Below are 13,183 nucleotides of genomic sequence, written 5' to 3'. Positions count from 1 at the left end.
ACAGTGTTAACAAAGAGATTCAAATCAGAAACTTTGTAATTGGCAAAGACTTGTGAAAAACTTAGTGGGATTTTGTGGTTGGACTGGAGGGAGACTGCTTTACAGGTATGGTTAGACATTATCCATCACAGAGGAAGGAGGAGTAGGCAGAATCTCTAAGCTGCAGCAGGATGAGCAAGGACTGCAGCCTGTCTGACTCTTCAGCATTGCTCGGCTTGTATGGTTCATGCAGGACTTGCTTTTGCTTCTTTGCAGATGAGCACCGGCTGCACAGTGGCAAGCTGTGTCTGATTATCCTGACATGCATAGCGGAGGTAGGTTTCCTGTGTGCCACTTCAGCAGGTGGTCTCTCTAAAGGGCCCTTTCTGCATGCCTGTTCCCTGCTTTCTGTTGACCTGGAGACCTGCAGTGGTACTGAGTAATGAGGGTCTGAGGCAATTACATTTTGCTGATAAGCCTAACGCAATGCTGTTAAAATTGAATTGAAACTTGAAAACTGAAGATCATCTGATTTGGTTTAGCCAGCTCATGGGGATAAAGAGAGAGAAAACGGTTAAGAGCTGTTGAGAGACTTTGTGATGTTACGGGCTTTTAGATGAGTAATTGTGCTAATGGCTTTCAGCACGGCTATTTGAAGCAATCACGGGCAGTGCCATATCCTGTCCGTCCAAGAAGGACGTGTGTCTGAAATAAAGCTGTTTGGCAGGTTGGTCACTGCAAGCATGGGTAGCAAATATGATGGTGGGGAGGAAATCAGTATCACAGGGCTATGTCATTAGCCCTGGCTAGAAGTGGTCCTGTCTCATATGTCTTCCTCACTTGTCTTTTGGGATGTGCATACGATGGCTTGACTGATGTCCAGAATGGTGACCAAGCCTATGTGGTGTTCATGTTTTGCTTGCTTGCAAATGAAAATCTTTGATTCTTAATAAAGAATAAAAAGCAGTGAAATTGATAACCAATGTAAGGATTCTGAAGTAATTTTTCAGAGTATAGTCTAATAGCTAATTGTCTTTGTTTCAAATATTTATAATTACATGTTTTTAGCACCTGAGTACTCCAGGCAGATGTGCAGAAAATGAAAGATAAGAAATACTGCTTCTACAAAGTAAGGGTGTGGTTTGGCTCAAGTATTAAAGGGAGGATGTATTTATTACCAGCCTGGTTATGCATTACCCAGAGATCAGTTTGATTTAGAGCTGCTCTTGGAATGAGATTTGTCTGATGGGTGGGATGGCTGATTGACCTACTTACTGCCTGTACTGCAGTGACTTCTGGCATGATGGGGTTGGTCAAAATGCCAATACAAACCTTTCTCTTCACTTTGTTGCAGAGATACCTGTGACACCTTATGCATTATGCAGCACTTGTTAAAATCTTGATGCTGTGGTATGCGCAGTCCAGAGTTTGGATGAGCAAAGAAGAGAAATGGAAAATAAATTGCTAACAAAATAAGCAGCAGTACAAACTTCAGTTAAAGTAGAATTGGGGGGCAGGAGGGTTTGATTTCCAACCCCCTACCCTCACCCCCCCCCCACTGGAGGTACAGGTAGGGAATAGAGGAGGTGACAGGTAGCTTTTTATTCTTATAACTGTTTATCATTGAGTTTGGCACTAAAAGGCACTTGTGATGCAAGAGGCAAATGGAAGGTGTTGGGCAGTTTATTTGCTGTTTATCTCTCCTTCCTTTCTTGTCCTTTCCAATAGGATCAATACGCTAATGCTTTCTTGCATGATGACAACATGAATTTTCGAGTAAACCTACACAGAATGGTGAGTCTTTTTCCACAGATGCTTTCCTTGCTCTGCAGGATGAAAACACAAGATTTGAGTTCCTGTATGTTGAAAACAGTGCCACAGATGCCTAACCTAGATTGCTAAGGCATGTGGAAATCCTATGAGAAAAGCAGTACTGGGGGAATGATCTTGAGATCACTCCCTGAATATCTTACTCTTTCAAAGAACAAAGAGCCAGTATCCATACTGGCTAATTCAGAGGTCTGTGTTAATGATGATCCTTGAGATAGGTCTGGCCAGTGCAGCTAGGAAGAAGCTGTGTAAAATGAGGTCTCTGAGGAAACTGGTGACAGAGAATGTTCTGTCCTAACCTTCAGCAAGCGTTAGCCCTCATGTCATATATTAATAGCCAGCTGAGTTATGCTGAGTGCTCTGATTCGGCTTATGTTTTCTCCTGGGTGGGTGATCCACCTGCAAGGAGGAAAGTATTTTTTCCAGACTTTCCGTATTGGATATCCATGGAGGAAGTGTCCTTACCTGACTGATGAAGCTCTTTAGTTACAAGTAACTGAATAGATATTCTGACTTGATGTGTTTTCCCTTGGTGGTAGTGACAAGTTCTACCTCATCCAGCTGCGGAGCAATGCTTGGAATTGTAAAAAGTCCAGGACAGAATGAAACTTTGTATCTTAAAGTGAACATACAGTGAGGGTGGTAGTGCTTTCCACTTAACAGCAGACTCGCCATTCAAATAGCTGTTGGTCTGTTACAACCAAGACCAAAACCGTTTAATGCTGCATCTGCTATTAAGAATGCAAATCACTGCTGGGTCAGGAGCAAATCAGTACATTAACCAAGGGGGAGGAATTGCTGTGTGATTGATTTCCTGTCTTGTGATATGACAGTGCAGTACACAGAGTAACCAAAACCCATCTGTCAGCATGCTTGAAAAGCAGGCCCACTTTGCTCTAGCCATGGCTTTCAGGATTAATATAGGTGAGACAGCAACTGAGAAAAAGATAGTCTATGCTGATAGTACTACTTTTATGAAAAATACAGTAATACACAGCATGTCATTTCAAACTTCTCCTGTCTTCTTTTCATCTTTGTATATTTGAAGCCAATGAGACACAGGAAGAAGGCAGCAGACAAGAACTTGCCCTGTCGCCCACTGGTGTGTGCAGTGCTAGGTGAGTGGTGTTAGTGCCTGTATGCTTGTGGTTCCCAAAGCATCTTTTATTATACAATAGGAATAGGTGATCTGTGCTATTGAGGCGGAGCAGATGGCTTTAGAAAGAGATATTTAGCCCTGAGGGGGTTTCCAGCAGTAGACAGTCCATCCTTGTATCTGGCTGCCTTACAGAGAAATTAAATAGCAAGATTCCTGCTCTGTTAAAAAGGAATCCTGTGTACATTTACAGAAAATTTTGCAAAAGCCTGTGGGCCCCATCTTACCTGAATAAGTGACAATAGGGAAGAGTTAATTAGTACACTAATAGTTTTAAGCAAGTGTAGTAACAGTTGGTCACAAACACTTTCTAGATAATACAGTGGGGGCAGGCTTATGGGAAGGACAGGTGTTTGATGGAGATGTTTCCTGGTGCTTTGGCTTTTCTGAGCAGAGAAAGAATAGTAATGTCAGTAGCTGGGGTTGGTTTTGCCTGCGGATGTGGAAGCACAGTTGAAAGCTTTTCACTCAATGCATGATTAAATTGTGAAATTCATTGCTGTGGAGGCCAAAAGCATAAATGAGTACAGAAGAGGACGGAGACTGGATCCCTGGATGGCTATTAAGCCTGATGGTACAGATGCAGTTTCTGACTCTGGCATTTTAAAGCAGATGATTTTTGAAAACTGGAATAGAACAGCCAGGGGAAAAATCTTTCTAGACTTACCAGATTTCTTATACTCTTTCCCTAAATGTCTATTCTTGGACACTGTTGAGCCACCTTGCTGAGTTGTTTGGACCCTAGGAAGTTACATTTTACAATTGTTACCACAGGCATGGGTTAAGCTAAGGTGTTTTATGCTGAAGTTACATTGGGCAAAGAGCACGCACATGTACTCAGTTACCACTTACTAGCTGAACTACAATAACTTCATCTCTTTCAATTATATTTCTGTACTCTTTGCCTCTTATCCTTACACTGGGATCCCTTAAATGTTGAAGTGACATTCTCATTTTTTTTTTGCTGAATAAATCTTAAGCAGAAGCTTAGACTGTGGTGAGATCAGACTAGTTTTACTTGCTTCAGAATTGATTTTATAGATAAATGGGTGTTCTCTACAAAACCTTCTCTGCAAGTAAACTTATGAATTGTGTGTGGTCTCTGGTGAAAATCCCTTTCTAAAATGTGTTTCTTAATGGAATTTTCCATTGCTGACATGGCTTGAAATACAACAGCAACTCTAAGCATCAGAATAAGTAGTGTATTCTTTATTTGATTAATGGTGGTGGGAAAGCATGTGGGGAAAGTAGTGCCTTAAAGCAAATTGTGCCAGATGCCCTCAACTTCCAGTATAATATGTACACTTTTCTTTTTTAATTCTAGAAGGTGTCTAATTATTTTAAGGAAAAAAAGGGAGGGAGGATTTTCTGTCTTAGCAGGGCTATTTGGTAGGTTGGTAGGGTAGTTTGACTTCCTTGTCTGCCAGAACTTAACTACAGTTATCTCTGCACTTACTTTATTTTCTTTTCTGTCTTAGATTTGATGGTGGAATTCATTGTAACACACATGATGAAAGAATTTCCTATGGATCTCTATGTGTAAGTGTCTGTGGAATGTCTCATAGTTCATTGGAAGTTTGAATTTGAGTTCTCATCGTATAACAGTCTTTTGGCTGAAATATCATTTTATGGCTGATGGGGAGCTGGATGGCTTTTCATGAACTCTTCCAGCAACTTTTTCTACTTTTAAAATGGTCTGTGTGCCAGAAAACTGAAAGCAAAATGAATTTCTACCTTCCAAACTTAACTTCCTAATCTACTTGATTAAATACAAAACTTCTAATTCTGAAAAGCCATGTAATACATGCTCATTGCAAGAATTCCTGCTTCCCAGAAGCCAAGTCTTGCTCTAGAAACTGAAAGGCAGTTTTGAAAAACAAAATATATCTAACATGAGGCCTGGAAGGCAATGTGGAGAATGGGAGAGCGACTCATTTCAAGACTGAAATAATTTGCTAGGCTGCAAGGGTAAAATCTAGCCCTGGGGAAGGGGTAAGGAGTAGAGGATGGGGCTACACATGAACACTCCTTGTGTCCCACAGGGCCCTTAAAATGCTTTGTTCTGCTCTAGTCTGAAGGGCGAAAATAGGATTTTGGCAGATCATTGGCTTTGCTTTGTTTGTACAGTGCTGAATTTCCCAGGGGCTTAAACTGGACTATATTCAGTAGAAAAGAGTTACCTTAAGGAAAAACAGCCTATAGTTTCTTTGTGGCCTGATCTGGCTTTGCCCAAATAAATCTAGAACTGCAGTGCTTTTGCAAGGATTATATAGTTCAATTAGAAGTTTGTGAGAAATTATTTTTAATGACAATTACAGAATTAGCTGTGGAAGCATCGTACATTGGAATTTCCCAAGAAAGGTGTGAAGTGCTTGGGCTTGAAGGTAAAATTGCATCTAGAAACCTCATGGGAGTAAAAATAATGAGCAGTAGCAACCATCAGTGGACATTGATATCTGTTCCTTTTGGCATGTTTATGTAGTCCTTTCATTACATTCCTGCCTGAAACCATCCCATAGGAAACACAATTATTGCAAACAAAGTGAGTGTTCTGAATACAGTGTCACATCTCTTTTTGCAATACATCTAAAATATGACAATCTCGGGCCATTTAATAAAGGGCATATTTACAAGAGAAATCCAGGTTGCTTTGACAAAGAGTATCTTTTTTTATTATTTTTTATTTTTTTCTGCTATGTATATTGTGAATCCTCCATACAAAGATTAAGAAAAAAAAACAAATATCAAGAAAACAGTATGGATGCAGTTGCATCACTGAAGCAACATGGCTGGCAAGTCTGTAGGCCTGGTTGCTTGTGCACTATGGCTGTTAAACCTTTCCGCATGCCTTTTCTTCCATGCCTTGCTTTCACCCAGAGAAGTGGTATGCAACCAGTAGCTTTTAATGCCAAGGTATAGCTGCAGAGTATTTTGCACTAAGGGCTATTAATTTAAAAAATGTTTTAGCTATTGCCAGATTCCCTCTGGTTACTGCCGTAAGTAGCTTTTTGCAGAGGCCAATTCTAGAGGCCAGTTCTTAAGGCCAAGCAAATACATAGCTGGAAAGGCACTAGGGATGATCTGGTACCAGGAACATCAGAAATGGTAGTTCTCGCCCCAGAGTGATTGCTGTTTCTGATCTGCAGACAACTCTGCGCTAGCCCAGCTGTTTTACTTTCTCTTCAGGCTGAATTTATGAGAAGGCAATGTGAAATACTAGCACTCAGGGTGATTCTCAGCTACTGTAAATATCTCTAAATTTAGCAATTTCAGTCTTTATCCATCGTGATATTTTTGAGATTATCTAAGAGTCTGTTGAGATGAATGCATATTATTCCTGAAGGCTTTTTAAAGCCTTATTTTGAACTCTTCATTCTGAATAATTTTCAAGCAAACTTTTATTTGATTTCTATCTGGTTTTGTCTGTTGTACGCTGTTTCAGTAGTGTCTTTTCTGAGATGTTGATATTTTACATTAGTAAAATAATACACTATTTTACTAATGTATTTTTGAGAAAATTTGATATTTTTTTTGAAGTCTTGCTGTTTTTCTAAATGTTAATAACTAAAAATAGCTTAGTCTACAACTCAAATTTGGATATATTTTCTATCTTGTCTTTAATGAGAGCTAGTGCTAGAAAAATTACTCTATTGCATATTTAGTTCCGGTGTTATTCATGAAGAATGTGCACCTAGGAGTTTATAAACAGTAGGTGTCTTAAAGGCCTGCAAGATTTGGAGACTTTACAGGTGTATTTACTAGGTATTGGGGGATTTCAGAGGTTGCAGATGTGTTGCTTCATCATTTCTTTGGTTAAGGAAATTGAAAAGCTAGAAAGAAATTCCCTTTCATTGCTAAATAATAGAACTGTCGGCCTTATTCAATGAAATTACAAATCCTGCAATTGTTAGTTTCACTCTAACTTCCTTTAGCCTCATGCCTATGGCCAAAGAAATGGAAGAATTCTGCTGTGACCATATTTTACAAAGACTGAGAGCAGTATCTCATGCATATGGAACTTGAAAACTAAGTAACTTTTTGCTGAGTTTTAGGTTTCTCATGCAAGGTCAGCAAAGTGTGAAAAATATTAATCAAATACCAAATAAAATTTAAAAACCTAAGAATAGCACTCTTGCATCTGTAGTCTGTCCTGTCATGGTGAGTTTAAACTGCCATACAAACTCCTGTCTCTGGTCTTTCTCAGACCTGATTTTTCAGTTTGTTTCTTTGGGTATCACTTTTCTTTTGGAGCCCAGGAGAATGAGCCACATCTTTTCTTAGGGTTAGAATTGGACCATCTTCTGCAAGAGACAAATTAGCTGATTTTGAGACATTTCCAAGTCTCATGTGGAATTTCTGGGAAAGGTAACAGTGAGCATTAATGCTTTGCCCTCTCTTTTTTCCAGGCGGTGCATTCAGATTGTGCACAAACTGCTGTGCTACCAGAAGAAATGCAGGGTGAGGCTTCATTACACCTGGAGGGAGCTCTGGTCAGGTACTTAAAGCTTTTTGTATTTGGACCATCTCTGCTGATGGCAGGAGTGGCAGTCTGGTGGTCAACACCTTTGGTTCCATTGCTACAGGGTTAAACAGTAAGCAGCATTTCTGTTAAATTGTCTTTATTTTGCTTTTTAGTTGCTACATGCAAATTGCCTCTTTTAGAAACGAGGGCATTATCATAATGAGAGCTAATTTGCTTTCTTGTCTGGCCATGATCACCATGGTATCCAAGTGTCTTTGTTTATCTGTTTTTCTACCTGAGTCCCTCTTTGCTGACTGGAGAAAGATGTGTTCTAGACAATAGCGTTTCTCCCCCAGACACTTGAGAGTAGGCAGGGGGTAGACTCTTAGGTAAAGGGAGGTAGACCTTACTTTTCCTTTTTACTGTAGCAGATGGATGTAGACAGAAGGATGTGTGCAGCTTCTTAGGAAGGCAATGTGGAAATGTCAGTGGGAAGGAAGAATGTTTAACTCTGACCTTTACACTAATTGCAGACAGTGCAGTTTACGCCCCTCATATCCCTAGAATAGATAAATCTTACGGGATTTGACATATTTTTTATAATCTTGTGGACATAGCGTTGCGTGACTGTTGTGCGGGACAATCCATGTGTGGGAAGTCTGAGGAAGAGGGTAGCAGAATGATGAGACCTAGCAGGCTGCTTTCATGAGTATAGTGTGTGTTTTTGTTCTAATCTAGCAAGCAGTGAATTAGCTCAACCGGGAAAGTACAGTTAATCCCTGAGCTGTTGTGGCTTAAACAAGAGGTTTATGAAAATTTAAGGGAACATAGGTCTAGCTGTATGTTTCTGGAGCTATGCTTAAAACCTCAGATCAGTGACTTGGCTGGTGTAATGCAACTCCCATCAGAAATTTGAGAGTAAGGATGACTGTTGAAAAAAGCTGTGATGAGTGGTTTCTGAAGCTGTTCTCAATTAATGCTGAGTACTTCCCTTCACTAGTTTTGCACAGCTGAGTGTAGGTATAGGGAAATGAATGAACAATTTGAGTCGGTTTCAGTTATTAAATTTTTGCCTTTTGTGACATGTGGCTCATTCAGGCTCTCTAAATTATTCGTGTGGAAGGTGAAGGGGGTGCCCCTAATTACGAGATTAGCAAGTTGTTTTCAGTTGCTTTCTTCAGAACAGAGCCCCTAGAGGCATGGCTGCAGTGCCACACTGGCTCAGGAGGAGAGTGGGTCCAATGCAGAGGTCTGTTGTGAGTAGAAATTGCATCTGGCCGTTGTTTGTGTGATCCCTTTACAGCAGTTACAGCAGAGCTGCGTTCATCCCTATTTCACCAGGGCAAGCTGGGGCTTTCCTCTGTAATGGCAGTAGGGAATTCTCAAATGTAATGTTTTCTGCTTGAAGATACTATTCCACAGTTCAGAGGACATACTCTAAGACACCTCTCGATCCTTAAATTTACCTGTAAATTTAAGGGGAGGGGGGAGGGAGGGGAAAGAAAATCCTTGCTGCATGCTGACATTTACTATCTTGGGATATTCTAGTTAGCTATCTCTAATTAGCTGGTGTTTGTATAGTGCTTAGGAAATGTAAAGTGCCTTAGATGTGTTAAGTACTGAACGTGCTCTGAAAGCAAAGCAGTAAAGTAAAAAAACCACCCATGTTGGTTGTGTTTCTGCAAAGGACCAGGAATGCCTGCACACCTGACATCTGAAGAGCTCCATGCTTGCTGCAGATTTTTGCTTGTTTAGGGAGGTCCTCTTAGGCAGTTTTTTTCATGTAGGATGTTGAGGTGAACAGACCCTTCAACTGCCAGGTTGATTCATTCAGGCTGGAAAGGTCTTGTATTGAGTAGCATGTGCACCTGTAAAAAGGCACATCCTGGCTGCTCCAGGTGTGTATTTCTAGAATGCTGTATGTGGCAGTCTGAAAGTTAATTGCCAAGCCTATCTCTAGATACACTGTAATTAACTCCTATCCCTTGTCAAGGCTGCTCTTTGATTCCACAGAATGTTGCTGCCTTTGCAGAAGAGAGACTGTGTTTCTGGCAGATGAGGCCAAAGCAGAGTACAGAGACTGCCGCACTCATTTCTACCCTTTGTGGGTCATTGTAAACATATTCTCCTCTGGGTTCTTGCTTTGGATCGAAGGATTAGTTGTCACTGCTGGATGAAGAGCTAAAAGGGAACTGCTATTCACACTGAGGCCTTAGATTTCTGGTGCCCTGTCAGGTGTGCTTTACAGAAGGTCTTCAAGCCCACACTTGTCGTCTTGAGTGACAAAGTATGTGATGACTGAGGCAGTCTTTCTTGTGCAGCACAGCTAATAGCAATGGAAGCCCCCAAGCAGAGTTGAGTGGAACAAAGCGGATGGAGGGAAAGAGTGTCAGCAAGCGTTGAAAGGGAGGGAGAGAATTGTACCTGGCATGTAAGAGGAGGAAGGCTGTTTCAGGCAGAAAGTGGAGTGGGAGAAACAGACAAAGGAAATGCAGTGGGGTGAGGAGGCAGTGGGGACAGCGTACGGAGGAATGGAGATGCAGGTTGTAGGTGGAAGCAGCAGCAATATATGGAGCCTTCTGTTCACTTGCTGATTCTAATGTTAGCTACACTCTAATTAAGGAAAGCCACTAGTATGTCATCTAATGGATAGATGCTCTTCCTTTGTGAGTGCTTTGTCTTCAGTGTGGAAGACTGGCAGCAGTGCAAGAAAAATTCTGCGGTTTCTTTTTATGATGTAAGTTACAAAGATAAAGCTCTATATGGCAAAAAGTGTGTATAAGCTGGCTCTAGCTAGATGTAGTCTGAAAATATATTTCTGATCATTGCAGGAGGTGAGAACCTGGAATGTCTTAAAAAATAGAGCACTGGAGAGTAATAAAGCAACCGTAAGGTAGAGTTAGAGTTTGATCAGCTTATGAAAATGATTACCAAGCAAATACTGTTGTGATAGATGGGCAAAACATTCAGATATGGAAGTTATTAACTTCAGTTCAGTTAGCTGTGGTTAGTATGTGTCTCCATCCTTTGCTATCTGAAGAAAGTGTTCAGGCACGCATGTGTGAGTTTGGGGTTTTTTTTTTTGGTTTGGTTGTTTTTTATTTATTTATTTATTTATTTATTTATTTATTTATTTTGATGACAGTGTACCATTACTGGTGATTCGGTTGGAAAATTGGCTTAGTTCAGAAGACGTAAGTGGATGAGATTGTGTTTAGCTAGCCCCTTGCAGATGTTTTTTGGCTATTTTGCAGATCTCCAGGACTGTTGCACCAGGTAGCTGATAGATAAATTGTTGAAGGTCAAGTGTAAGGTAGTTCAGCAGACCTGATGAGGAGATTACATGGTAACATCCAATTCCCTGTTCTCACAAATACATTTTGCTCCCTGACCTCCCTGAAAACATACTGTACTGGTCATAAGGTAAGGGTTTGGGTTTTAATTGTTGAAAAATTAGTTTATACAGCACTTGGGTGATGCAAAGTGCTATATATGTTGTTGTTGTCAAGCATGTATAAGCTATGCCAGAAGAGTTTGTGAGTCATTTAAGCTTTTTATATAAAAGACCTAATTTTTTCAACTCCTCCCACCTCAAAATTAGTAATGCTTGAGCAATTCACTCTGAGCTTAGAGGGTGCAGGTAACTGCTTTGCAGTTGCTATGGTTTAGTTTAAGGGAAAGCCATGTTTAAAGAAATAGAAAAGCAATTCTAATGTAGGCTAATAAAGGCAAGAGTAAATCATTAAAAAAACCCTTAAGTATAATGAATAATGATGAAATAACTATTTATTAGGGCAATTGTATGCAAAGGAGGATTAAGAAATGGGTTTTGCCTTAAAAAGCATTTAAAATCAGTTTCCAAATTATGGTAAAGGCTATAGTTTCTTATCTTGTAGCTTAGTTAATTTGATAGATACTGAACACTGAAATGAAGGTACTTCAAATGTGTAGCACCATCAACAAGTCATTTTTTCTGCATTTTAAAGATTTTTTTTTTCTTTGAGTATCAAGGCAGATTTTTACAGTACTGTTGGACAAAATCTACTGTGTGGACTCCTTTCTTCTTTTGGTCATTTTCTGTGTTTGTAACATGCGGATAATATTTTTGAAATCTCTTTGCATGGATACTCAAGAGGTGGAAGGTTCTCCTGTGGAATATATTAAAACAAAAACAATATTTTGTTTAAAAAAACCACTCGGTTTACAACATACTTGCTCTTACGCAGTCCTTGTTTAAGATGGTATCATTTAATCACTTGTGCTTTGCTTTGGTATCTCTGTGGCTGAAATATTAATTGCTAATAGTATCTGTTACTTATGGCATTTCTTACTCTCCAGTTATTGATCAGGCTTGTTCTAGCCCTCTGATTTATGTTTCTGAACAGATTTGGAAATAAGTTAATGCTGCATCTCCCATTCATCTCCAGTCTCGTTGTCATCACGTTTGCAGTAGTTATCTGGTAACAGAAGCTGGTCTTCCTAGAGCTTTTGTGGAGAATTAATGTACTGCTGAACCAGCCAGCCTGATTTGCTGGCACTGGCAGAGCACTAGGTGCCACAGGAGTTTGAAAGACTGTAGAGCTGCTTAACCAGCTACAAATGACTTTGAGATTTTCAGTAAAGGAATTAAAGAACTAAACTTGCCCTTCTGTTGCAGAATTTCTTATGTGCTTTTAAAAATTCTACTGGGTCCCAACATTGAACAACACTCTTCTGAATGCCAGTAGAGTCTTAACAGAGCTCAGAGGAAGCAGTAATTTAACAGATGCCCCACTCCTGCTGATAGCATAGATGAGATTGCTCTGGTAATTTCTATGCAATTAGGAGTTTAAGGATATAGTACTGAAGAAATGCTTTTAGGCTGTGAAAGATGTTGCAGGCATAAAAGAAGGGCTTCTTCAACACAGTCAGTGCCTTCAAAGGTAAATAATAGAGGATTATGTGCAGGGATGGGGTAGAAGGAACAGGAGCTTGTGTGTTGAGTGTGAAGTGCTTTAATGTGTTGGTTGGTACAAAAAGTCTGTCTTCCTCTACATTAAATGGTTCCACTTTAAAGTGTACCATTTTGTGAAGAAAAAGAAAAGAAATCATTATGTGAGATTTGATCTTTCAAATACTTTCCAGTAAAAAGCTTTTCTGATATAATTCAGCTGCCTGTAAACTATAAAGAAAACTATAGAACAAATGCTGGAGTCTTAGCACCTTTAACTGAACGTACTCTGACTAATGCAGATTTTATCTGGGGCATTTGCTGTTTTGTGTGCCTGTTGGTAGTGAGGGGTTGGTCCAGCGTTTGAGTTGCACATCAGAATCTCCATGTGGCTGAGGGCTGCCAGGCACCTGCCATATGTCGCTGGAGACTTGGTGTCCCACCAGTGGTTCTTGAGTGTGAGATGGTGCTGGCTTCTCAAGAGCAGTGTCGCTTAACTGGGGAGTGAGGCTGGAAATGGGAAGGACGGGTTATCTCTGCTGTGCCCAGTGGCAGAGTAGCAGAAAATGGCAGTAGTTCAGTAGGTGACTGAGTGATTTGGGGAGGGAGTTAGTCAGCATTTTTAACCCTCAGAGGATTTGTAACCCCTTCACGTGAATGCCTCTTTCTCCCTGGGATCTTGCTTTGGTGTGGGAAAGTGTGAGCACTAGTGTCTAGCTAGATGTATCCTGGGTATTTGTTTTCAGTGTTTCTTAATTTATTGTATGTTTGAAAGAGGGAAGGTTGTTTTCTTCTTCAAATGATGTATTGCCTATTTCAGCTATGC

The 13,183-nt window shown here is 40.2% G+C and overlaps 1 protein-coding gene across 2 annotated transcripts in view; it reads left to right on the top strand.

Annotated features, from left to right (window-relative positions):
• The window catches only part of ARMH3 (armadillo like helical domain containing 3), a 133,969-nt gene that overhangs the window by 37,608 nt on the left and 83,178 nt on the right, over positions 1–13,183 (top strand). For both annotated transcript variants that reach the window (XM_062580480.1, XM_062580481.1), the window contains exons 16-20: positions 256–314; positions 1,708–1,773; positions 2,858–2,927; positions 4,444–4,504; positions 7,372–7,460. In XM_062580480.1, the coding sequence (XP_062436464.1) occupies positions 256–314; positions 1,708–1,773; positions 2,858–2,927; positions 4,444–4,504; positions 7,372–7,460 (345 nt within the window). The remainder of the gene's footprint in view (positions 1–255; positions 315–1,707; positions 1,774–2,857; positions 2,928–4,443; positions 4,505–7,371; positions 7,461–13,183) is intronic.

This window comes from Rhea pennata, chromosome 7 (genome assembly GCF_028389875.1).
Source record: "Rhea pennata isolate bPtePen1 chromosome 7, bPtePen1.pri, whole genome shotgun sequence".
Lineage (NCBI taxonomy): Eukaryota > Metazoa > Chordata > Aves > Rheiformes > Rheidae > Rhea > Rhea pennata.
Note: the sequence above shows the minus strand (reverse complement) of the source record. Positions and strands in the feature narration are given on the sequence as shown.